Source organism: Salarias fasciatus, chromosome 14 (assembly GCF_902148845.1).
Source record: "Salarias fasciatus chromosome 14, fSalaFa1.1, whole genome shotgun sequence".
NCBI classification, from domain to species: Eukaryota; Metazoa; Chordata; class Actinopteri; order Blenniiformes; family Blenniidae; genus Salarias; species Salarias fasciatus.
Window position 1 is genome coordinate 16,996,321 of NC_043758.1, and position 27,636 is coordinate 17,023,956.

General features: G+C 42.1%; 1 protein-coding gene across 2 annotated transcripts; it reads left to right on the forward strand.

Moving 5' to 3' along the window:
* The first annotated feature begins 1,298 nt into the window (after positions 1-1,298).
* sacs (sacsin molecular chaperone) lies at positions 1,299-27,140 on the forward strand. Of its 2 annotated transcripts, XM_030107875.1 has the most exons (11): positions 1,299-1,332; positions 3,112-3,182; positions 3,381-3,486; positions 5,457-5,607; positions 8,809-8,899; positions 8,981-9,066; positions 9,713-9,824; positions 10,083-10,229; positions 11,052-12,537; positions 13,278-13,369; positions 14,741-27,140. In XM_030107875.1, the coding sequence occupies exons 3-11, from the start codon at positions 3,464-3,466 to the stop codon at positions 26,287-26,289; spliced, it is 13,737 nt and encodes a 4,578-aa protein (XP_029963735.1). In that variant the 5' UTR covers positions 1,299-1,332; positions 3,112-3,182; positions 3,381-3,463; the 3' UTR covers positions 26,290-27,140. The 2 variants fall into 2 exon arrangements, with proteins under 2 accessions (XP_029963735.1, XP_029963737.1); XM_030107877.1 differs by lacking the exon at positions 1,299-1,332 and having other exon boundaries at positions 2,948-3,182.
* Positions 27,141-27,636: the final 496 nt, after the last annotated feature.

The following is a 27,636-nucleotide window of genomic DNA, read 5'->3' on the forward strand; positions in this document are numbered from 1 at the left end:
AATTTATGCAAATTGTGGTAATGTGGATGCAACTATGTGCAAATGTCATGAATCCAGAATTTTTCCTGTCAAAAACAATACAAACCAATGGGTGATATTTAACATCCATTGATCTTTGTTGCTGCTTCATTCCACTCAGGATGGGAGCTGAACCGAGCTGACCATGAAGGCTGAGAGCATCTGGACAGGTCAAAGGACAAAGGTGAGCAGACAGGTAACTCAGTCAGAGTCACCAGCATACTGTGGATGAAAACCCTCAGAAAGAAAGAGCCCGAGCACAGCCAGGGTGTGAACTGGGGACGTTCAGTGGAGCAATGCATCTCTATGCAATAGAATATGTTGGCTTTCTTGTTAATGTGGAAACTGGGAACATGCAGTATTACCTGACTGCAGCACATTACCTGTGCTGCACACTGTGACCAGTCTTTATAATTCATAAGTTATGAATTATAAACATTCTCATGACTTAATAAGGTTTTTAGGGTACTTGCACCTTCATGTGTACATTTTCACTACATTAATACTCATGCTGAATGCAAATTACACAATATATTTTTAAGTTTTAAAATATAAAATAGCAGATAAGTCTGTCCAAATTCAGAAAACATAGCTCATGTTAGTTATTGCAGATGACCTAAAAGTCATGTCATAATGTTGTTTTAGATAAGTGACATCTCGCCATTTCACTTTGCTATTTCATTTAGTGAGAAACAGACTTATTGCAACCTATTAGACCTTTAAAAAGCAGCAGGCCCTGATCACTTTCTGAGTGACATTGTGAGGATTAGGGGTTGGATTGACTGCAGTCTGCAATATTACAGTATGGATCACTTTCCCCTGCTGGTGACTTTCTGCTCCTCGCCCATCCCACAATCAGGAGCTGAAGAGCTCCTCTCTGTCCCTTTAAGAGACACGTGCCTCACAAAACCTGCAGTGTGAAAGTGTCCAGAGGTGTTCACGACACTTTTAAACCGCATCATAAGGCTGATTCACTTTTAGCTGCCATCAGAGGGGGCAGTCAGCTGTGTGCGCCCCCTCCCTCCTCCTCCTCCTCCTCCTCTCCTCCCCTGCAGAGCTGTAGGATGCTGCGCTGCTGCTGCTGATGCTGCTGCTGCTGCTGCTGTCTTCCTGGTGTAAGTATCGCCCTCTCTCTCTACTGCGGCACAGAGACGCACTCTTCTGGGGCGACGGGACACTGGAAATTCAGCTCAACTCCAGGGGATGTTTAGGGATTGCGCAAAGATGTCTAAATACAATGATCGTGCCCTGTAAGACCGCGAGGACGGGGTGGATCTCTCTTTCAACCCCGAGAGACAAAATCCTCATTTTCTGGTAAGTCTGGCGTAGGCTGCTGTCAGACAGGCCTGTCACGTTTGGGGTTATTATACCGGCATTATTATGACTTTCATGTTTTTTTCCCTCTCTCTCTCTTCTGCAAACAGTCAATTTTACTTGAGTTTGGTTCACATGCACTGGAAATTCACGACAGAGCCTAAGAGCCCCGGTTTTCTTTTAAAGATGCTGAAAGTCCTTGACTGTCAAGCAGTGATGCCATTTTTGTAATTAGTCTTTTCTTTTTAGTATCAGAATTATTGTACTTGCCCCAGTGATGATTTGTAAACCATGATGTTGCAGGCTATCTGTGCTGTAATGACATCATGAAAATTAATCAGGATTTAATCTGAAAACAGACCAGCATGCACAGAGTTTAGATGTGATTTGTAATGGTGTGAGGTCAGGTTTTAACACACCCAGTGCGATGCTACAGAGTGGGACAGGCCCTGGTCTCTGATCCACAAAGTTAATGCGTGTACCTTTTTGACTGCAGTGTGCTGGCGCCTGAGATCCCTGCATGCAGGCTACAGCTCCCACAATTCACCAGAAATGAGCCATCACACTTCTCACAGCAGAACAACATGACTTCACTTTCACAGTGTAATCCCTTTCCGATCACATTACAGTACTAAAGTCAGCATACCTTGACCTTTAATGTTGCCCCAACAGTGTTTTTGAGTCTTGTGCTCATTCTAGTATGCACAGGCTTTGTGCATTTGTGTTTACTGTAAATTTAACTCCTAAGTCTGGAGTTGATTGCTGGTAATGATAATAATATACTTTTTTTTATCCATCTCCTCTGAGAGCTTCTATTTGTGGGGTCAAAAGGATAAGGGTGCCACTTAGCAAAATTGAATGGATGTGCTCTAACCGGCTACCCAAAAGTCAATTATTATTGTAAAGCTGATGGCCATCAAGCCTTAAAGTGTTTTAAACAAGAACTGTAAAGTAAGATACTTTGACAAAAGATATAATAATGGAGAAACTGTCACACAGACAGAGATTATAAGAAGCACAATTCAAAGAAAAAGGGGGGAAATGGACTGATTAGAAAACACAAGAGGACACCAACATGAAGGATATCATTTAAGTAATGACACTGTAATTGCTGAATGAAAACCTAAACAAAAAACAAGTAACAAAAGGATTGTTGTTTAAATGTCTTTGATTTCTCTTGTAAGATATTTCTGTGACTTAAATCGATTGAAAAAAGCTTACAGTTTATGATCATTGATAATTGTCCTTGTTTTGGAGCCCAGGTGTATGAGTTTAATCAAATGAAAATTACATATCTGTATGCATGCTATTTAATGCATATTTGCATTGTTGCAATATAATTAGCAACAAGTTAAAGGAAGGAAACAACGAATCTTCTTAAGAGATTGATTAAAATAATCTACTGCGCATGCGCGAACTGTAAACTATATCTTGACCTCAGGAGCAGCTGAGTCATCTAAAAACTAACAGAAGGTTGAAGGATTTAAGAAAATAAAAATCACAAACATGTTTTTTCATTTCTGCGTATTTTTTTGGACTCTTTGTCAAACGATTCGTATTATTCTGGACTGTTTATCCTCCCTGAGAGGATTTAAGACGACGCGGAGGTGCGGAGGGGGGAATCCTCTCACTCCTCTTCGTCTCCGCTGCGCTCCTCTCCCTCTCTCCTCCCGTCCCGGTGTGTAATTCATTATTATTAGAACATCGCCTTTGAAGGACTCGCTGTGTTGTTGGAGGGAAACCGGCCATGTCACTCGCCGTTGTTGTCGTTTTTTCCAGGAACAGCGGCTGTGGTGAAATGTGTGATCTTTCTGGGAGGACCGTGAAGGCAGCGCGGCGGACAGATACCAGTGAGTGTGTGAGCTCCAGAGAGGCTAAACCCAAACACCGGCTCCGGGGATGTACGGCTCACCCGGAGCCGCACCGTCCCTCCTACTGCACCTCATCAATCCCATCAGGGTTGATTGACCTCGGATGAGTTACTGCGTGAGTGTCCAGTTCGAAGTGAGCAGGTGTTTTGACGCTGTTTTCTCGCCTTGCTGCGGCAGCTTTCCAGGCGGAGTATCCCTGCGCTGAGAGGAGAAGATAGTCCAATGAGCGTCTCTGAGCTGGGCCACAACACAGCGGCGACATGGCACACTGTCCAGACCCGTGGTGAGTTTATTATAAGTGCTGGGAAATCTTCCAGCCTGTTATAACACATGCCTGCAGCTCACGAACCCCCCTCGGACGCCTCAGTTATTCCGGCTGCACACAGCTAGAACTATGATTACATTACATCTCACTTATTTGTCTCGTAAACATTAGGATTTCTATGATCCAGATGAATTTGTTGTCTGCAGAGGATCCTCTCAGTCCATCCTCCGCTGGAGCTGGAGCAGGCTGCCACACCCACCCAGCTCCAGTCAATGCAGCAGTGTGGCCTGTGCTGCTGAGTCCAGGGCTCCTGCTGCTGAACCAGCAGGAATAGTTTGTTTTATTGCTGCTAACGCCTTGACAGGTTAATTTACAAGTTTGCCTTGCATAAGTGGAAATCTATGTTGTGCCCCCTAAATAGCCACCCACTGCTGCTAAGCTGCTAAGTGTGATGGTCACTCATGGATGAAGGCAGAAATCAGTTTTAAAGAAACCATCTCTAAATTGGAGGCACTGATTAAAAACAGATTAGTTTCTTAACTAAAAAAAAGTCATTTAAATCGTGAAATAATTGATATTATGTTTTGTTTATAATAATAAAATGTGTTATTACACAACATTATGTTATAATGTCAGAAGTGTCAGTGTGATTGTGTTCTGATGCCATTGTGAGTATTTATTCATAAAGTCTAAAATCAGGGGGCTTCAAACATAAGACCTGTGAACAAAATCCAGTCTGTAAGAGGCTCTAATCTCTCACAGCCAAGCCGCCAAGCAAATTGTAGCAAAGAAAAAAAAAATAATGAGCAAATTTCTTAAAAGGAGCTGATAAAACACAACACAAAGACTGAGCTGCTATATCGGTGATGCTGCCATGAAAGCTAGCTACTTGTTTGTTGCTTGCGAACTTACCTCAAAGCCATGTTTTTAAGGACGAATTTCTAAAAACATGCATAATGCAACAGCAATAAGAGAGGTTGTTTTTAACTTTTCACTGTATTGTACAGGTATCATTAAATTGGCTTCATATTGACATTATAGTACTTTTCAGTCGTAATTGGTTTTGCAAAAATATAGATATTTTCATCATGTATGCTGTGAGCCACAGCAAAACAAACTTTAAAGTTTGTGGCCCCTGCACTAAAATGTGTTTGGCACCCCTGATCTGAGCAAGCTGTTTGAAATCAAGGTTCGTTTTGAGCCATCTGGTGTGTCACAGTAACAGACATTAAAGCTTTTGTGCACGGTTAGTTGGTGAATTGGTGGCTACTAGAGACACAAAAATTTCATAAGAATGCAAAACATTTCATCTAAATAATCAAAGAAAATAACAACAAATATAATATACTTAGCAAAAAATTGTGTTGTCAGTGATAATCTCACTTTTTAAAACATTTACATATAATATACAGTTTTCGTGTTCATTTTGGACTCTACTCTGCAACACCTGCCAGAAACTATTTTATATGAAATAGAGATACAGTTATTGCATATTCATTTGTCATTACAGCATTTTTTGGCACTGCCTTTGGTTTCCCCCTCCAAGAAAATGCTCTTTAGAAACCATTGTGACTGTGATCCCCTCCCCCTCCTGAGTGTTCAGAGGGGCCATCGATCCTCCTTAAAGCCGATCTGACATCAGTTTGAAGAGGACTGGCTTTGAGGACAGCATGTCACCCCGCTGCACTCACTGCACATTAAACTGTACATTTTAATGTACTGGAGATCAAAAGGTATTGCTCCGTATGGACTGAGAGCGACTCTAATGGACCATGAACAGATGGACGTGGTGAGGCGTTCGCTCTCGTGTTTCATTAAAGCCTGAACCTCGATCAATGGTGAAAGTTAGTCTGGTGTCCTCTGCCATGGAGATTAAATGTGACGCCTCGTTTTCTCCACCGCTGATCTACAGAAACTGTCATTTGCAGTCTTGCGAGTAGATGGATTAATGATCTGAAAATGCTTTGTATTTTTCCGTTATTTATTAGGTTGCCATGGGTGACAGTTCGTCATGAGTGCATCGGCCTGCGGTCCTACCAGCTCTCTCCCCGCACGTCTGTCCGAGATGTCAAACAGTTGCTCTTCGAGGAGACAAACCTCCCAGTCAGAGAGCAACGGCTGACTCACAATGGGAGAACGGTGAGCGCACTTTCTGTTTTTGTTTTATGGTTGTTTATGTTATCCTCCAGTTCCTCACATGTTCAGTATTTAACTGTGTCACTTTATCTTTGTTTTGTTAAGCTCTTTTAGAATCATTATTTTTTTTTCCTTACGGCCGTCCTTTAGTTTGCCTGGTACTCAGATTACATTACTAATGACGATACACAGAGACGATGAAGAAGGAAGGTTTTTCACTGTGAAAACAAGAGAACAGGCTGGTTTCATGACTTTTTGTTTTTGCTGCAGGACAGATGCTGTGACAGTCTTAGAAACTGCGAACAAAGCCTCCACTGTTAGGAGTACTGTGGACTTTCTTTGCCGTATAACTAGATATTTTGTTAAAAGATCGAGTCCTTTCAGTGTTATTGATCTTGTGACTGATTTTTTAGATGGCCTTCATCGGCTGCTGCCGAATGCTGCTGCGGTTGTCAGTCCGCCCCTGTATTATTCAGTCTGTAATGTGTTGTTTCTCTGAGTCTGGCTAATGCCATGTAATCGAGCTTCAGCTCAGATGGCGGCTGTCCAGTGATCTGACTCATACCCCGGGCAACACGACCTCGCTATCATTGTGTTTTAAACAAAGTATATTGTCAGGAAATCATCTGTGTATAATCACTGTGTTTAATAAAACAAACAAACAAACAAAAAAAAAACACTAACTCACATGATTGAATTTGGCATCTAAATGTCTTCATACAGGTTAGTTTATTTAATAAAAGACTTGTTTGTCCTCAAAAAAAGAAACAGTCATATTAGAAATGTTAATTGTAATATTTACAGCTGTAGTTGGTGACAGTTCACTGGCCCGACATGACTGCAGTTGACCCTGTGTGTTGGGGAGCAGTTGATGGAAAGCACCAGCTGGTGGTCAGTGTGTGGCAGCCCCCACAGTCCCATTCGCAGGAATTAGCTGCAAGCCACACCTACAGAGCAACAGCGCACACACACACACACACACACACACACACACACACACACACACACACACACACACACACACACACACACCCCAGTCTTGTATTTCTATCCTCGTGGGGACCGTCCATTGACTCCCATTCATGTCTAGCCCCTAACCCTGACCCTTACCCTAACCCTAACCCACACCACAACAAAGCCTAACCCTAAAGAAATGTTTTTGCACTTTTACTTTTTTCAGTAACAACAACATGGTCAAGAAAACACTGTTTCTCCTACTTAGGACCGGAAAAAGGTCCCACAAGGCACGTCGTTCCACGTTTTGCTATCCTTGTGGGGACATTTGGCCCCGACAAGGATAGAAATACAAGAACGCACACACACACACACACACACACACACACACACACACACACACACACACACACGTCAAATAAATGTCTCTGTTTTGAATTATCATCTGCTCATAAGTTCAGTTTCAGGAAATACTTTCTCGGGAAATAAATGCCTCTCTCATGCCCTGTAGAAGAACGTGTGTTTATTTAAAGTGTCACTGCTCTTTCTGCGTGATGGAAATAAAGATGTGCAGGAGTGGTATGCTGTCTAGGAGCTCACTCTGCTCTCTGTCAGTTATTTAAACCTTCTTCCTTGTAAATCAGTAAACTCTTTCAAATGAGATGAAGCTTTAGATCCAGCGGCCAAATCCTAAAAAGCACATTAACTGTATATAAAAGTTCCCACAGAAAGACTTTAATAGGATAGAAATGTCTAATAAATAGTTTGTATGCTTAACAAAATGTTCCATTTATATTTTACAATCTTTTTTAACAAACCTTTTTTTAGTACCATACAGACACGAACAAATGAACCAATCAAAACACACCCACTCCTGCCTTAATGCCAGAAAAGAAAAAGTAAAAAAAGAGAAATATGTGCACATCTTATACTCAAATCAAATATGCACAACTGCATGTATATGGCTATATTGTATAGATGTACTCAAATACACACTGACAGAGACAATAAACACCACAATAAAGTTAAAAAACAAAAAACATTTGGTTTCATCTGGTTTAGAAGGTATAACCCTCCAAGTCAGCTCATCACATCTAGCTGGTTTTTCCATGGGAGGTTATTGTATTTGTGTCGTCAGGTAAGAGATGTGTTCTCAATAAACTCTATAAAGGGTGTCCAGCTTTGATTAAATCTGCATTTTTGCTTGTTACAACAAGTTTTTTTAGCCTCTACAGAAATTGCTTCCTTAACCTTGCATTTACATGAGAAGGATCTCGCCAAATAAGAATCTAAAGCGATGGCACTTACTTGACCTTGGAGTTGTATGTTGTTGTTGTTGTTCCAGAGATGCCAGTTATTGGATCAGGATGTATCGTGACAACACCTATGTGAGATTTAGCCTCAAAAACACATCAGTCTTAAAGCTGCTCAAACACTGACATGACCAAAACATGTTGCCCAGTGTAACTGGATCACGGCTGCATTGTGAGATTTAGAACTGATGCTGGCATAAATTTTGGCCAGTTTAGCCTTTGAATAGAGTAAGCGATGTACAACTTTAAATTGATTCACTTGAGATAATTCAGCACAGTATTCTATTTGTATTAAAAAGCCTCACGGTCTTGAATGACTAAGCTTTAAAGCTTCAAAGACGACAATAGGAGTGAGCGCTGTATGTTGCACGCACATTAAATATTAATGCTGCAGACTCATACGGTGATCATTGCTGTGATCATAATGAAGGTGATGACCGAGGGCTTTTCTTGTGCACAGCTCAGTTTGCCAGCCAGCATGTTCATGCGCACAGCGCTGAGTGCAGCGGGCTGCAGGGTCACCTTGAACGGCCCCGAACAGCAGCGCGGGGCGACTCCTGGCCGCATTGATCCTGAAACGTGCACCCGGGCAAGCCTGTTAGCTAATGGACAGTAGCAGCAGTGTAAAGATGAGTCAGTAAACAGTTCTCATAAAATATTATAACCCTGGTTGGCTTGTGAGATACATTTATGAGTAATAAAGCTGTTTATGGAGGGAGTTGTCTAAATATATCACAATATTTATGTCTTTATAGGACATCATTGTCTCCTGGCGCACTCTAATTTCAGAAGTTTGGATTAGCTCTGCAAGTTTTATGTGATCTTTGCTTGTCTCCACATGCTGTTTTCATTACGTGTAATATACGCCACACACTGCTGCAATGCCTCCTGGCTGTGTGTTACTATATACTCTTGTCTTTACATCAATCCTCAACAGCTGGATGACAGGCTGCAGATTGGCACCTTGGTGCCTGCAGGAAGCCCAGAAATACCTGTCACTCTGGAGGGAAGAGGCCTGAAGGGAGGAGGTGAGATTACAAACCAGCACAATGTCTGCATTAACTCTGTTTATGTAACAGTAAAGCGTAACCATTGTTTGTCCCTAACAGGGAGGTTTGGACAGACAACACCTCCGTTAGTCGAATTTTTGAAGGATATTCTGAGGAGGTACCCCGAAGGTGGACAGATTCTGAAAGTAAGCACCATGCTGCATTGTTACTTCAGTGTTTTGATTAACCGAAAAGACAAAAAGCTCTCGTTTTTAAGGAGTACTTTTTTTTTTTCACATGCGGTCATTCATTTATTCAGTGCAATCATTCATTAACCCAACAGTCTTAACAAGTAACCAGTGGACAAACAAGGGAAGTGCTTGTATGAAAAAGCTCAGCAGGTCTGTTGTCTGTTGATACCGTTTTGTAAAACACAGGGGGAAAAGATGTAGTTTCAGCACATTTGAATTTGTTATTCCCCCTGTTTATATTGTATGAACACATCTATATCAATCACTCGGTAGAGATTCTTCAAGAAAAACCTGTCTGCAGACAGCAAAGAGTACTGTGAGATTTGGACTGTGAAAATCTGTCAAGCCTGCACAAAAACAGAGGGAAGACGCATTTTTGCTTGAACTTGCTGCTGTCAGCTGTATTACCATGACGCTGCACTCTGCAGCCTGAACGGCCGAATCTCTAATGGGTCCATGTAGTCCAATTATGCTCCCATTTCTGTGCAAGAGGCTTTTGGATAAAAGCATCCACCCAGTCAGCTGATATCCCTTTGCACTCTACTCTGAAGATCCTGTCTCCTATATGTGAATAACATTCCTCTGCCTTTTTATTTTGAAGGAGCTGATTCAAAATGCAGAGGATGCTGGAGCCACAGAGGTCAAGTTCATGTACGACGAGACGGAGTATGGCGTGGAGTCTCTATGGGCGCCTGACATGGCTCAGCATCAAGGTTAGTGGTTAATGACGAGTTAACCACGGCAGGATTGTCCAATGATAAGTTCTTTAATCAGAGGCCACAAGTTCAAGCCCTCATCCTGGCAAGAATCCGTCCTGCTTAAGTTTTGTCCAGCAGCTGCTCTGTGGCTGATCCTCTGCTCCCTCTCTCTCTTTAATGCAGTGAAAAGAGCGAGGCAAATTATGCCTGATAACTTATAAGCTGTGCGTGTTTGTATTTGTGACCTTCTTTAGCTATTGTTATTCCCCACAGGTACAGCTTTGTATGTCTACAACGACGCTGTGTTCACTGTGGAGGACTGGAATGGGATTCAGGAGATTGCAAGGAGCAGGAAGAGAGACGACCCCCTGAAAGTTGGAAGATTTGGTATCGGCTTCAATTCAGTGTATCACATCACAGGTGAGAATTGCTTTAATTGTGCAAATTATAATGTAACATTTTGTATTTTTATGGTTTTCCTATGTGTGTAATCACTGTTTGAAGAGTTCTTTATTCTGTGAAACTGCCAGAGATGTTAAAACTCACAACTTCGCAAGTATTTTTAGTGTATTTACTCAGTTGTCCAAGCACCTGTCTTTACATCACTGTCACATCGATGCATACAAGTACAGATAAAACTAATTGATGTGTGTTTTACAATAATATTACATCACTATAAATTTGAATCTTAATGAAAGTTTCACTCTTATTTTTACTGATAGGTATCGCTGCATGTCTTAACGAAGAAGAAAATTGGGTTTTTTTAATTTTAAAAAAAGAATTTAAACATATTACACTAATGTAATTCAAACAGATGTTCAAATACTATGGTGTCATGCAGTAATCTAGTTTAGCTTCATCACACACACACTGACAGGACAGTTTGAAGTGGTTTCTCAGATCCATGCCTTTTTATTGCCTGGATAAATCCAGGAATCTAATCTGTCTAAAGGTTGGATCGTCATTTCATTTTTATGTTTAATTCACCAAATATATATGTGAATCTCACATCTTGTCAAGACTTTTGTCCGGGGAGGAGTCATCCCAAGGAAAATAGAGTTGAGTCACCTGGACTAGCCAGGAAACTGCATCAGCTGACGAAGCCATTCACATAAAGGGCAAAATATCTTCCAGAACATATGACCAAGCCCAGTTGAATGATAAAAGTTCCTTTGAGGATCTCGACAAGTGTGAAGTTTCATATTTGCATTCTAATCAGTGTAACTTGTCTTCATGTTCCAGATGTTCCCAGCATATTTAGTGGAGATCAGATCGCCATGCTGGACCCTCATCAGACGCTGTTTGGAGTGAACGAGTCTGGGCAGTGCTGGAACCTACAGACAGACAGCAAGGAGATCACAGAGCTGGCTGACCAGTTTGCTCCCTACTTTGGGGTCTTCGGCAGCTCTGAGAAAACCATCAAGGACGGCAGCTTTCCCGGAACTCTGTTCCGCTTCCCTCTGCGCATGAAGCCATCCCAGCTCAGCAGCAACATTTACAACAAAGAGAAAGTGCTGGAGCTCTTCGAGTCTTTCAAGGCGGATGCAGACACCGTGCTCCTCTTCCTCAAGAGTGTTCAGAAGATCTCCCTGCACGTGCGCGAGTCCGACGGGACGGAGCGCATGCTGTTTCAGGTCACAGCAACAGAGAACACCGACGATAAGCTAGAGAGACCAAATGCACTGAAGACTCTGGGTCAGGCTATAGATGGCTACAGCAACGGCGTCCCCAGCTCCACCATCACGTGTGTCACTTACCAGGTCAACATAGAGACTCAGGACGAAACCGCGAAAGAAACTCAAAGGATGTCTTGGCTGGTCTGTAATGGAGTTGGAGGGAGAGGTTTGTGCCCCGAGCTGGACTCTCTGGCAGATGATTTGAAATTCATGCCTACCATTGGCATCGCACTGCCTCTTTCTCGGCCCAACCAAGAGGACAAAGGCGCCACGTGTGGTTTCTCAGGACGAGCCTTTTGCTTCCTTCCTCTTCCCCCCGGAGAGGAGAGTGAGACCGGGCTTCCGGTTCACGTCAGCGGCTTCTTCGGCCTCACGGACAACCGTCGGAGCATCAAGTGGAGAGAGGTGGACCAGTGGAGGGATCCAGCCGCCTTGTGGAATGAGCTGCTCATCGTCACCGTCATCCCGAGGGCTTACTTCACTCTTGTAATTGAGGCCATAAAACGGCTGCAGACAAAAAAGGACCAAGATTTTCCGTTGTCTCCTGCAGGGACCTACAGGGCCTGGCCAGACCCTCAGCAGGTCAAATCTCGCTGGAAACCCATTCTTCAGCCGTTGTTTCAAGACCTGCTGCAGCAGGAAGTCATCTATTCCCTCAGTGAGAGCTGGATCAAGGTGGACCAGGCCGTGTTCTCAGAGCTTGACGCGGACAAGGGTATCTCAGAGACTGTGATCAACTACCTCCAAAGCTCAGGAACACAAGTGGCGAAGGTGCCCGCTGCAGTGGATTCTGTCCTGTCCACCTACACGACAGAATCGAACGAAGTGAAGAAGGTGACGCCCTCTTTGTTGCGGCAGGTCATCAGAAAGTGCAAACACAAAGGTCCCTCACAGGAGAAGCTGCTGCTTCTGGAGTTTGTGCTCAGTGATGCCAACTACAGCGACCTGATAGGACTTGAGCTCCTGCCATTGCAAGATGAGACCTTCACTACGTTTTCATCCTCTGTCAGTGAGAAGGATTCCATTTACATTGCATCTGACGAATACCCCAGGTAAAGATAATTATTTGCTGTTCACTTAATTCGCACAATCCAGCCAAATTTGCACTTTCAGTTTTATTAAGACTGAATTACTTAAATAAAATAATATAAATCAGTATTTTTATGAATAAAAATGTGTAATTGTAATGTTTTATGATCTGTTAGAAAACCTCTGACTGGTGGCATGGTTGACTGTGATTTTAATGCACTCAAATTTGACAAACAGTGAATTTACATGTATTTGGCCTTTCTGAATTCAGTGCATGAGTGTGCCAACCAGTATTAAAAACATTAACAAAGGGTGCCGTTGTCTGACATACTGAAACAAAAGTATGTGCAGAGTCAATAAAAAAAAAAAACTGACTGTTGCAGCATTCACTTACATAAGAACATTTGATAAGACTTTAAATAAATTATCATAATTGGTGTACGCAAACTGTACTAAGGAAAAAATATGCCGTCCCATCCATTCACCCTATATCCTAGTTGCCTCCAGCTAGGTAAATACATTGGTAAATGATTAATTTTGGTAACACACCTCTGTAACAGAATCAGTGTACCGGTAATTCAAAATACAATCAAAACCGATCAAAAAGGCTCAAGCACAAACCACAATGCTGCCTGTGTTTACCCAGCAGCATTATTAATATTCATAGCTCCCACATACAGACGTTATAGATCTGTAGATCCAGTAGTGTGTCTGGAAGTGAAACGCTGCGTACATATGACATTGAATTTTGCTTTATCCTCAGATCTCTCTACCCAGGACTGGAACATCGTTTCATACTTGAGAGTATCAAGCCAGCAGTGATGGGCAGTTTGAAGAAAGCTGCCAAAAGCAGAGGTAATAAACATTTGAATTTTTACAGCTCCATATGTGCATACATAATCTTCATTCCAACAGTGAGCATACAGTGAAATATATTTTATTGTAATCTTTGCTACACAATACAGACAGAGGAAGAAAAGACAAGAAAGACAAAAAGGTCTTGCTTTAAACCGCAGATCCCTGATAATGACCCGTTTATGTGACTCAAGTGCGTTGGAACTGGAAGACATTATGAAACTTGCAAAACAGTGGTTCTGCTGATCCACGATTGCAGATCTGTGCTATGCTGAATAGGTTATCTGAGTTCATTCATATTGTTTAAACACGAGGTTATGTAAATCATAGTGCCAGGTAATTCAGTGTGATACAGCACTTTACTGACAGATACTTCAGGAGTGAGTGGCAGAATGGGGAAGACAGAGGGTAATACTGATTCACGGATGACTTACTTTTGTGCTGCACATTTCACTTGATCCACAAGATCAGATTCTGAGTGCATCCGCAGTGATACTCAACTACCACTGTGATAATCCCCTGCTGAGTAGAAAATCTGTTTTCCAAGCCCACCTCTGCTGAGGATTTAGGAATCCTGCTCAGGCCCCACACTGCCTGGCTTCGCCTTCCCCATGTCTCTCTGTTTGATGTGTGTAGGAGTTCAAATGAAAAGCACTAAAGAAAGTTAATCTTAAGTTTCTTAAATCTGCACTTTCAATTTCAGTGCAACAATTTCTTTGGGGTTGCTCAGGTAGGTTATATATTGTGTGGCACAAATTAAACAGTGTTAATATTATTAACAACAACTAATGCGTGACACTAGATACTCACCCTGGTAACTCTTAACAAAGAATTCTCTCTGATATGACAAGCAATAACAAGCAGGCCATATATTTACATCAGACACAAGAGAAAGATGACTGACCATCCTTCTGAGTTATTTTCACAGGATTCTTGTGGTTTTTCGTTCCGAGTTTTATTACTTACTTGCATGATGTTTCTCTCATCTCTAATGTCCTGCCTGTGTTTTCTGATCGCTGGCCTGTGTACATGTGTACAGCAAGATATTTGCATGGTCTACATCTGCATAATTGCTACAGTCATGCCTTGTGTTTGATATCGAGCACAACTGTGACTAAATGAATTAAATTGCATGACTTCTGTCCCAAGAAACTTTGTCATACTTAAAACACTTTCAGTCAAAAAAATAAGATAATCTTTCACATATTGAAAAAAAGAACTTTGCACACATTGCATTTGAAGGATGAATTTATTGAACTTTTTACTTACATTATGCAGTAATCCATTGAGTCAGTCTGATTTTGAACATTTCCTTGTGTCTAAAAAACAAAAATAACCATCTCTAATTAAAATGTCCTTCTCTCATGACAGGAAGACCCTGTACTCAGCTACAAGTTATGAACTCTGAACGGTCAGCGCGACTCATCAAAGAGATCCTTTCAACAGCCTGGCCGACTCGAGACTTTAGTGTCCAGTGGCAACCTGGAAGCCAGGAGCTCAAGCATCCTACAGTTTCCTGGTTAAAAATGGTTTGGAAACATCTCTACATACATTTCGCTGATGATTTAAATACCTTTGAAGACATGCCTTTGATCCCACTTGTGCCACTTGAAGAAGATATGGATGTAGTTCAGCTTATGCGTCTCAAAACTCCATCTCCTATAATTTTTGTGGATGAAGAAGAAGCGCCACTTTCTGAGAAAGTTCTCGACATCATGGAAAAGCTTGGAGGAGTGGTGATAAAAAAGCTGGATCCATGTTTGCAGCACCCTCTGCTTAAGAATTACATCCACCCGTCCTCACCAGGTATTCTTCTGCAGATTATGGACAGATTGTCAACACAACGATTGTCGAGCCAAGTTGCGTCTTTCTCAGTCAAAGAGAAGATTGCTCTCAGAAACTTTCTTGCAGGGCTGTCAGACATTACAGAGAGAGAAAAACATATCCTGCTAGAACTTTCTATTTTTGAGAAAGTGGGAACCTGCTCTGAAGGTAAAGTAACTTTTACATCACTAAGAGGAGCCAGAGCTTTACATCACAGAGCCAAGTTCCCACCAGAAGTCAAATTATCTGAAAATCTTGCTGCGTGCTGTGATGAGGAATCAATCCGTCTCATCAAGATGCTAAAAGTTGAACAAATCAAAACTACACAGTGTTTGAAGATGATTGTTCAGGATATTGAGAGCGGTTTCTACACAAAAGAGGAGATGACTCAAATTGTGCTTTGGGCACTTAAACATCTGGCCTTTCTGAAGAATGAAAACTCATCAGTGATTGGATGGCTTTCTGCTCTTAAATTCATTCAGTTGCCTTGTGGGAAGTTAGTCAAAGCCTCAGATGTTTTTGATCCTGAACTTGAGATTTTACAACATCTGTTCTACATGGAAGAGAAAGTTCGGTTTCCCACAAGCACTTTCACATCATCTCCGGACATTCTCCATTCCCTCAGACAGCTGGGACTAAGAAATGAGGTACAGCTCACTGAAAAAGATGCACTTCAAGTTGCAAAGAAAATACAGGAGTTACAGTGCAGTGAAGAACCTGACTGGGACCTCATTATCAAAAAAGCAAAAACCCTTCTGCAAATACTAAACAAACAAACAAAGCTGGTAAAATCAGCTGAAGCTCAGACGTCGTTGCTGAAGCTGAAATGGGTACCTGTCTGTAAAGAAAGACCTCCGACTTATCCCAAGTCCCTTGCTTGGGTTGGCGATAGCCTCAATATCTGCTCTTTGTCAGAGATGTGTGAAATGTCCCATGCAGTCCTTGTTGGTTCTTCAGTTGCAGTGGTTGAACACACATCTGCAGGTATGAAAAAAGCCCTCAAACTCACAATAGAGCCACAGGTAGATCAAGTTTTACAGCATTTGAAAGCTGTGAATGACTGGCATAAATCACAAGCTTTCACCACAGAAGATTGGTATCAATTCCAGCAGATTTTGTTTGAGATTTATGGTTTCATGCAGGCTCATCTTGAGGATGCAAGAGAAGCAATGAAATCGCTGCCTTTTGATTGGGTGTGGACGGGAAAGACATTCTCATCCCCAGGCCAGACAGTGCTGAAACCCCTCCCTGATCTGGACCTGCAGCCTTACCTGTACTCACTGCCAAAGACTATTAGAAAGTTTCACAAACTCTTCAAGTTTTGTGGTTCTGTTGAAGAGGTTGTCCCAAGCCATGTATTTCAAGTCATTTTCACCATCCAGCAAAGATGTGCAGGAGAAATGACCAAGGAGGAAAGCAAAAGAGATATTCTGCTTTTGATCAATATCTTGAGATGGCTGTACAATAATCAGATACCCATAGAGACAAACATGTATGTGCCCATCCTTTGTTATAAGGACCAAAACAAATTAGCAATGAAGCCGATTCAGGAATGCACCTACTGTGACATAAAGGTTGATGATTTGCATGACTTGCTTGAAGACGCTTCAGAGCCAATCATATTGGTTCATGACGACATCCCAATGAAAACTGCAGAGTGGCTGAAGGTACCATGTTTGAGTACAAGATTGATAAACCCTGAAAATCTTGGCTTTGAGCAGTCAGGCCAACAAGAACCTCTGACAGTGAGAATAAAGAATATCCTAGAGGAGTATCCATCAGTAGCAGACATTTTCAAAGAGCTCCTCCAAAATGCTGATGATGCAAGTGCAACAGAGTGCAGTTTTCTCATTGACATGAGAAAAAATGCTGACATTCGAGAGAATCTTCTTGATCCTGGCATGATTGCTTGCCATGGGCCCTCCTTGTGGTCTTTCAACAATGCTGTCTTCTCAGACACAGACTTTCTGAACATTACAAGGTTGGGTGGATCAGTAAAGCGATGTGAAGCAGACAAAGTTGGGAAGTTTGGCTTGGGTTTCAACTCTGTTTATCATATTACTGATATTCCTATCATAATGAGCAGGGAGTTCATGATCATGTTTGATCCAAACATCAACCACATCAGCAAGCACATCAGAGACAAATCTAATCCAGGGATTAAAATCAACTGGAGCAAACAACAGAAGAGGTTGAGAAAATTCCCCAATCAGTTCAAACCTTTCATCAATGTCTTCAACTGTCAGCTGCCATTGGCCCAGGACTCACCATACAAGTACAACGGTACACTGTTCAGACTCCCATTCAGAACAGAGCAAGAGGCTTCAGTCAGTGAAATCAGTAGTCTTTACTACAACACCACAGATATCTATTCTCTTGTTGATGAGTTCAGCATTTGTGGCCACCGGTTCATTCTGTTCACACAGCATGTTGGGACCATGGTTCTAAAATACCTCAAGTATGAGGAACCAAACCCTGCAGGAGCACAAGATGTAGTTGTGATCAGCAAAAGTGTGTGGTCATCCAAAGCATCATATGGACCTCTCAGTATCCTGAAGTCTGCAGCAAAGGTTATGAAGAAAGTAGCGAGTACCAATAAGGTACCTGCCGATGTTCCCAAGTCCGGATGCATTATACGCGTTATGGTGGAGGAGTTTCATAACGTGTTCAAACGCATTGTTGATCTTCATTCCCCGTTGTTTCGAGGCTCAGAAGAAGATCCTAACCAGTATTTTGAGATGGCTGCTAAAGGTGGTCCTACGAGAAGACTGACTGATGAAATGCCCCAGAAAGCAGTCGAGATCACCAACTGGCTCATCTGTTCATGCATGGATGTAAACGAGGCACTAAAGTTTTCCCTCAGTGATAGTGGAAAAAGACTTGGATTAGTGCCTTGTGGAGGAGTGGCTGTTCATCTCTCAGAAGAGGAGAATCGGAAATGGACGGTAAAGACAAGTACCACACCGATTGGAGAGGTTTTTTGCTATTTACCTCTAAGAATCAAAACAGGTTTGCCTGTCCATATCAATGGCTGCTTTGCAGTGACTTCCAACCGGAAGGAAATTTGGAAGACTGACACTAAAGGACAGTGGAACTCTGTGTTCATGAGACATGTCATCGTCCAGGCGTATTTAGCAGCACTCACAATGCTTCGATCGATGGCTGAAAGTGGAGAATTGCTTGAATACAACTACTACGCAGCATGGCCAGATCCAAGTCAGGTGCATGATGACTTTACCCTGATCAGTCAGGGTGTCTACCAAGAAATAGCCAAAGGCGGCGACAGTGAACAAGCAAAGGTTTTCTCAGACGGAAAAACCTGGGTATCAATCAAATATGTCAGATTCCTTGATGATGCATTACTCTGCCGCCCAGACATTGGCCCTGCTGCTTTCAAGATATTCTTGAAGTACCTCAAGAAAAGTGGCGCACAAAACCTTTGTGCTGTTGAACTGCCTGAGTGGGTGAAGGAGGGTTTTGATGATGCAGGCTGCAAAGGGAAGTTGATGGAGAACACTCTGACAGAGAAGCAGTTCTTTTCAGATGTTTTTTTCCCTCACATCCAGGAAATTGACAAAGAGCTTCGAGATCCACTGATGCATTATGTTTTGAATGAGAAACTTGAAGATTTTGCATCAATCATCATGGCTACTCCTTGTATCCCATGCTCTGGTCCCAAAAAGGAACTTGTGTTACCTTCAAAACTCATTCACCCAGAAGGAAGAGTTGCCAAACTGTACCAATGTGATGATGGAAGATTTCCAGAAGGGACTTCTAAAGACTATCTGAACCCAGTGTGTTTAGTGAAACTGGTGCAGTTAGGTATGGTCAAAGATGATCTCTCGTGGGAGGACCTGATTGAACGTGCACATTCTGTGATTGACCTTAATGAGAATGACCATACAGCTGCATGCTTTCGAAGCAGTTTATTACTCAGCCTCATTGATGAGAAACTAAAAATGAGAGACTCTGGCACCGCTGAGCATCTGGAAAAACTGCAGGACATCAAGTTCCTTCCATTCCTGACGAGGCCAGCAGGCTTCTCTCTACCATGGCATGGAAACAACTTTTCCCCAACCACATTGTTCTCTGCTAAAGAACTCTTCACAACTGAACACCAGGACACAGTCTGTCTCATGAAGCCAATCCTTAATGAGAATTCCCCATCCTTTAAAGGTTGTGGCGCAATGTCACTAGCTGTCAAGGACTGTCTTGGTCTGATAAGGAAGCCCTCAGTTGATCTGGTAATCAGTCAGCTAAAAAAGCTATCGGAGTCATTTGATGGAGTCACTCTGTATCAGGAAAACATTACAAATGCTTGTTACAAGTATCTGCATGAGGAAATGCTACAGGATGAAAATGCAAAAGGCCAAATAGCCGAGGAACTGGAAGCGTTCAACTCTATCCTGGTGGAAAACACGTATGTCAGTCCTTCCAAGGTTGGATTCTACCTGAATTTTGATGCAGCTCCACATCTCTATCAACTTCCTAACAAATACAGAAACAGCTGCAGGGAGCTCTTTGAAAATGTTGGGGTACAATCGAGTTTCAAAGTTGACGATTTTGCAGCAGTTCTTGAAAGTGTGAAAGACGAGTGTGGGCGAAAAGGACTTACTGAGGAAAACTTCCAGTTGTGTCGCAGAATTATCAGTGAAGGGATATGGAGCTTAATACGTGACAAGAATCAAGAATTTTGTCAAGCAAATTATGGTGGGATATTGTTACCTGACTCCAATCTGACACTGAAGCCATCAAAATCATTGTGCTATAATGACTGTCCCTGGATCAAGGTCAGAGATTCTTCTGTAAAATACTGTCATGCGGACATTCCAAGAGAGGTAGCTGTGAAACTGGGGGCTGTTCCAAAACGTCACAAAGCTCTAGAGCGATATGCCTCAAATGTATGCTTTACACCACTTGGCAGTGAGTTTGGTCAGAAAGAAAAACTGACAAGCAGAATCAAAAGCATTCTTAATGCCTACCCATCAGAAAAAGAGATGCTGAAAGAGCTGCTTCAAAATGCAGATGATGCCAAAGCCACAGAAATATATTTTGTTTTTGATTCAAGGACACACCCCACTGACAGAATATTTGATGACAAATGGATTCCAATGCAAGGCCCGGCCCTCTGTGTTTACAACAATCAGCCTTTCACAGAAGATGATATCCGAGGTATTCAGAATCTTGGAAGAGGAACAAAAGAGGCAAATCCAGGCAAAACTGGCCAGTATGGCATAGGATTCAACTCAGTGTATCACATTACTGACTGCCCATCCTTCATCTCAAACAATGACATTCTGTGTATCTTTGATCCGCATGCACAGTATGCACCTGGGGCAACATCTGTTAGTCCTGGAAGGATGTTTCGAGACTTGGATTCAGACTTCAGATCCCAGTTTTCAGATGTTCTAAATCTTTACCTTGGAACTCATTTCAAGTTGGAACGCAGCACAATGTTCAGATTCCCCATCCGCTCAGCAGAGATGGCAAGGACATCAGAAATCAGTTCTTTCTCTGCATCTGACAGAATGGTGCAAAATCTTCTGGATAAGCTGAAAACTGATGGAGCAGAGCTTCTGATGTTTCTTAACCACATGGAGAAAATATCAATTTGTGAGATTGATCCTGCATCTGGGGAACTGAAAGTGTTGTATTCTGTGACAGCGAAAATAACAGATGGCGATCGACTAAAACGTAAACAGTTTCATGCCTCTGTCATTGATAGTGTCACCAAAAAGAAACCGCTCACTGCTATTCCTGCCCAGCAGATAACCTACACATTGGACATTGAGGACACTGATGGAAATTTAACTACATGGATGATCTGCAACAGGTCCGGCTTTCCAAACATTGAGAATGTCTCTAAAAGTGTGATCTCAGCTCATAAGAATGAAGACATTACTCTATTTCCACGTGGCGGGGTAGCTGCATGTGTAAGCCACAACTACAAAAAACCTCACAGAGCCTTCTGTTTTTTACCCCTTTCACTGGAGACTGGCTTACCTTTTCATGTTAACGGGCATTTTGCCCTGGACTCTGCAAGGAGAAACTTGTGGAGAGATGACAATGGTGTGGGTGTGAGGAGCGACTGGAATAACAACTTGATGACGTCCCTTATAGGCCCCGCCTGTGTGGAACTGCTGATTCAGCTTAAACGTCGATACTTCCCAGGTCCTGATCCCACCTTGACTGTGTTACAAGGAACACCACTTCATGCTGTCAAGGATACACTAAGGAAGTACCTGTTTTTTTTCCCGGTGAACAGACTTGACATACAGCCAGACTGGTACTGCTTGGTCAAGGCCATATACATCAGTATCCACACAGATCAGAAACGTCTGCTTCCAGTTGTCAGAACAGCACAAGTTGACAGCTCTGATGTGCACTCTGTCATTTACATTTCATGGGTCAACACATCCACTGCAAACAAGGGTAGAGCTTTCTTTGATAATCTGCTGCAAGATGAGCTTCAACATTTGAAAAACACAGAGTACAACATGACCTCAAGGAAGTCTGTGGCTGAAAATATCTATCGGTTGAAAACCTTGCTCCTGGATATTGGTTTCAACCTGATTCACAGCTGTGATGAAACATCAAGTCTCTACTTGTGCTTGGAAGATGCAGGTATTCCTGTCAGTTACGTTACACCAAGTGATGTCCGTAACTTTCTCCTGACGTTTTCATCACCAGATACAACTTGCCATGTTGGAAAGCTTCCCTGCCGTCTCCAACAGTCAAACTATAAGCTAGTTCACAACTTAAAGCTTCTTGTTGACTACTGTTTCAAAGATATTGACATGGATGAAATCCACATTGAGGGTTTGCCTCTTTTGATAACAATGGACAACATGCTTCAGGTTTTTGATTCCAAAAGACCCAAGTTCCTGACAACACATCATGAACTGATATCATCAAGGAAAGAGATGTTCATGAATACACTGTACAACAGGTACAGCAGCTTTCTGTTGAATGCAGGAGCTGCAAAAATGTTCGACATCAGCAGCTTTGGAGAGTTACTGGGCTCTGTTCTTCCAAGAGAGTATCGAACAAAGACACCTGTAAAATGGAGAGACACCTTTGCAAGTGACTCATGGTTGAAAAGTGTCTGGACCTTTATCAGTGAGAATATTACTCTTAAAGAGGACCAGGGAGACATTAAACCCAGCTTTGACACCGTGATTGACATTCTGAAAGACTGGGCTTTGTTACCTGGCACAAAATTCATGGCAAGAGAAAGGCTTGTTCTACCTGAGCATGATGTGCTTTTACCTTTGAGCTTGATGAACATTGCCATATTTCCACAAGGCCAAAACGACAAAGTCTTCCATACTCTCATGAAAGCAGGGTGTATTCAACTTGCAGTAAACAAAATTTGTGTCAAAGAGAATCCAATCATGACTTTTCTTCGGCAACACACAGCAAATATTGAAAACCCATCAAGTGTTCTGAAAGCTGTGGAGTACATGATACAGACTTCTACATTCAAATCTGCAAACCTGACAGAGAAGGACATTGAGGCTCTCCTGTTGTACTTCAGCTGCAACCTCACAAACCTTACACAGCAAGACGCACAGAGTCTGAAACTTCTCCCATGCTTCAGATCAGTTAGTGGGAGGTACATCAGCATTGCTAGCTATGGGACTAACTATGTTCTTGCAAAAAGCATTCCTACTGCAGACATTGAAAAATGGGCTCACACGACCTCCTGTGCTTTTTTGGCTGATAATCCACAGCTGAAGGAGCTGTACACATTTCTTGGCTGCGTGCCAATTGATGACTTGGAAATTTACCTTCAGCATCTCCTGCCGAAGTTTGAGAGTCTTTCCCATGATGCCAAGGTGGAACACATTGTCAATTTGAAGGAAATACTTTTGTCAATGGAAGAATCATGCAAAAAGAAGGATCAGCTCTATGAAAAATTGGAAGGATTGTCATTCATATATGACTATTCAAGCAGACTCAGGCCAACCAAGTTTTTCTATGATGAAACAGTGAAGGTGTTTGAAGTTATGTTGCCTGCAAAGTCATTCATACCAAATGACTTTTTCAAGAAAGTGGAGCAAGTGTCAAAACCCAAGAATGGGTCTCTATCATTGTCATCATGGATAGCCTTCCTCCGAAATATTGGTCTCAAGCATGAAGTGTCACAGCAGCAGATTCTTCAGTTTGCTAAAGAAGTCAGTATCAAGGCTCAAACTGAGAGCTGGACCAAAGAAAAAGTGCAAACCACAGTTGATGTTCTTTTGAACCATATTTTCAAAGAGAGGACGGACCTGTTTCAGGGCACATTTCTGAAAGAACTGTCGATGATACCTTTTTTGTGTCCTGAGAGGGCACCCAAAGAACTTGTCAAACTTCACTCTCAGTACCAAGAGATGAGTGGCACACTACCTTTGATTCGTTTCAGTGGGTCTCAAGTCAATCCAAAATTCAAGCAAACGGACATCATTCACTTGCTTTGGACATCTTGTCCAATTCTGCCTGAGAAGGCCACACCATCAAGTATAAAGGACCAGGAGGAGAACACCCTAACTGGACAGGAACAACTGGACCAAGTTCTGAACATGTTAGGCGTCAACTTGGACCCACCACTCGAAAAAGTCATAAGCAACTGCAAAAACATCTGCAACATATCTGGTCCAGATGATGAAATGGTGAAAACCAGGAACAAAGTTTTAAGATCTACATACGAATTCCTCAATGCTGATAAGAGAGATTTCCGTTATCAGCTCCGTGGAGTGGCTTTTGTCATGGTTGAAGATGGCTGGAAACTGTTAAAACCTGAAGAAGTGGTCATTAATTTGGACAATGAATCTGATTTCAAACCTTACTTGTACAAATTACCCCTAGAACTTGGGACCTTTCATCAGCTGTTCAAACTTTTGGGCACAGAAGACATTGTGTCAACCAAACAGTATGTTGAAGTGCTGTGGCGAATTTACAGAAGTTCAGAGGGTAAGCAGCTTGACCCTAATGAAATGAGAACTGTGAAAAGGGTTGTTTCAGGATTATTCAAATCTCTTCATAATGATCCCGTTGAAATTCGCAAAGACCTTGAGAGTCTCAGAGATTTGATATTTTATCTGCCAAGCCATGATGGCAGATTAGCTAAATCTAATACTTTGGTGTTTGATGATGCACCACATTACAAGAGCAGAATTCAAGGCAATGTTGGGGTTCAGATGCTGGTAGACATGAGTCAGTGTTACCTTGGCAAAGATCACTCGTTCCACACAAAGCTGATCATGCTACTTCCTCAAAAACTGAGACCTAGACTGTTGAGTAGCATTCTTGAAGAGCAGCTTGATGAGGATTCTCCAAAAATGTGCCAGTTTGGAGCCCTTTGTTCACTTCAAGGTCGCCTTCAGCTGTTGCTGTCATCAGAGCAGTTCATTACAGGGTTAATCAGAATAATGAAGCATGAAAATGACAACGCATACCTTGTGAATGAAGAAAAAGCCATTCGTCTGTGCAAAGCACTTTGCGAGGGACTGAAAGTTTCCTGTTTTGAAAAGCTTCAGACAACTTTAAGAGTAAAAGGCTGTAGTCCCATCCCACACAGTCGCAGTGAAACTCTAGCCTTCCTCAAGCGATATGGGACAGCGGTGATTCACCTCTACATCCAGCATTCAGACAGCAAAGACATTAACTTTCTTTTGGCACTGGCTATGACTCTAAAGTCAGCTACGGACAACTTGATTTCTGACACATCCTATCTGATAGCCATGTTGGGCTGCAATGACATCTACAGGATCACAGAGAAGCTGGATAACCTTGGTGTGAAGTATGACTCAACAGAGCCTTCACAACTTGAGCTCCCCCTGCCAGGAACCCCTATTCCAGCTGAAATACATCACACGCTCCTAATGGACCCACTGAATGTGTTCTATCCAGGGGAATATGTTGGCTATCTCGTCGATTCTGAGGGAGGAGATATATATGGATCCTACCAGCCCACTTACACCTATGCTATCATTGTTCAGGAAGTGGAAAGAGAAGAGGAAGAAAACACAAGTTTCCTTGGAAAATGCTTCCAGATTGACATTGGCTATAGCGAGTACAAAATAGTCAGCTCACTCGATTTGTACAAATTCTCAAGACAGGACGAAAGCACTCATGTACGGGACACTAGTGCCCCATCCACCCCCACAAGCCCAGACTGCCGTACCACTGGGCTAAGAATGACTCCTCCTCTTTTTGCTGGCAAAGAAAACCTCAGACCTCCACCCCAAAAACAGTCTCCCAAGAAAATCAAGCTTAATGCTTTGCCTGAGATTCTGAAAGAAGTGACCTTAGTGATTGAGCAAGCTTGGAAGCTGTCAGAGACGGAGAGGAAAAAGATAATCCGCAGATTGTATCTTAAATGGCACCCAGACAAAAATGCAGAGAATCTTGACATTGCGACAGAAGTCTTCAAGCATTTACAGAACGAGATCAATAGGATGGAGAAACAGTCTCTAGCTGATCAGCTTAACACAGACAGAGCTTCCAGGAGACCTTACTCCACATCATCAAGCCGCTTCCAATCAGAGAAGTTCTCATTTCAGAGGTTTTACTCATCGTGGAACCAAGAAGCGACGAGTCACAAATCAGAAAGGCAGCATTTCAGGGAACATACAAGCTATGCAGGTTCATCACAATCCCATCGTTTCTTTGTGCCCCCAACCTTCAAAACAGTCGGAAACCCTGTGGAGGCCCGCAGGTGGCTGAGACAAGCCAGAGCAAACTATTCTGCTGCTCGTAATGATCTCCATAAAAATGCAAATGAGTGGGTCTGCTTCAAATGCTACCTGGCCACAAAGCTTGCACTGATAGCTGCTGACTATGCAGTCAGAGGGAAGTCGGATAAAGATGTGAAACCAACTGCCCTTGCTCAGAAAGTTGAAGAGTACAACCCTCAGCTAGCGGGCCTTTCCAATGATGTTCAGATCCTCGAAGGATATGGTGTCGACAGCTTGAGAACTCGCTACCCAGATCTGCTGCCATTTCCGCAGATTCCTAATGACAGATTCACGTCTGAAGTGGCAATGCGGGTGATGGAGTGTACTGCACGGATTATCATAAAGCTCGAAACCTTTGTGCAGCAAAAAATATGATTGTGTTAAATGAGTATGCATAGATCCTCTGTGAAATAGATCACCTCTCTGGCTGTGTGCAATACAGACCATATGTACCACTTCGAATAAAACTGAAATATCAAGCTGGCAGCTTAAAGTACATATGCAGTTTCTACACGTGATTGTGTTACTGTGGCCCATGCAAGTGTGATAAATACAAGTATGGCTATTATAACCTATTAGGCTGTCCTATACATTTGCTGTAAGATGTGAAAACACATATGCTCTACATATCGATGCCTCAGTAATGTTTTGTTTACTAAAGTCCCCACATTTTACGGTATTTGAGTTAGAAAAAAATGCTGCTTTTTTTTTACTTTATCTTTTATAGAAAAAACAAATACTAACTCTATTTTCTTGCTAATGAAAAACCTGTTGAGTGTACATGAAGGATGAGCTTGTAGTAAAATAGATCAATTCTGTCAAATACTGCTGTTTCTGTCATGCAAGATTTCCTGTTTGCTCAGCAGAGAAAATACAATCATGTTTGTACATTTTACTTTTTGTATCTTTATGGTTGTTTTCATATAATTTCTGTAAATGTTGAACATCTCTGGATAATGAAGCCAGTCATTTCTTTATGGACAAAGCACTTTTATGAAAAAAAAAATGTATGTACTGGCATTTTTAATAGTGTTTTTCTCTCCTCGGCAGTTTGGGAATCCCAACTCTGAAGAAGAAACATTTTTCTTACTTTAAACAAGGTTGCTTGTTTGTTTTGTTGCTAATATATTTTGTTTGTTTGTTTGTTTGTTACTGGGGGGTTTCTTTACATCGTACATCGTGTGTTTATGTGAATCACATCTGCTCAGAGCTGGAGAGCAGACATCCTGCTGTTATCTCACCTTGATGATTTTTTTTTTTTTTTTTTTTTTGGGGGGGGGGGGGTTGTTTTACCAAAGAGAGTAAGACATTGTGAACTAAAGAGCCATAATTATGCTGTAATCACACACAACCTTCACCTTCTTAACACCCTTTTAGCAGGCCATCATGTTCATACTTTTTTTTTTGGTAACTGAAACTTTTCAGATTGAAAAAACATCATCTGACGCTGATGATTTTTTTAAGGCTTTATTTTATCTTTGAAATGAACAAATATATAACACACTTACCACATGCTGTAAGAGTCATATTGGAGCATAACTGAAAATTTTCTTAGTATCTGTGATCTTATTACACCTCAAGCTCGAGGTGACTCAGTCGAGGGCGTCTCCAACATACCTTGAACATGACTGTATGTCATACCTGTTGATGTACACTGTGCCATAGCGAGGCCGAATAAATCCCCCTCTGATGAACTGTGTCCGATTGTCCTTCCAGACTGAC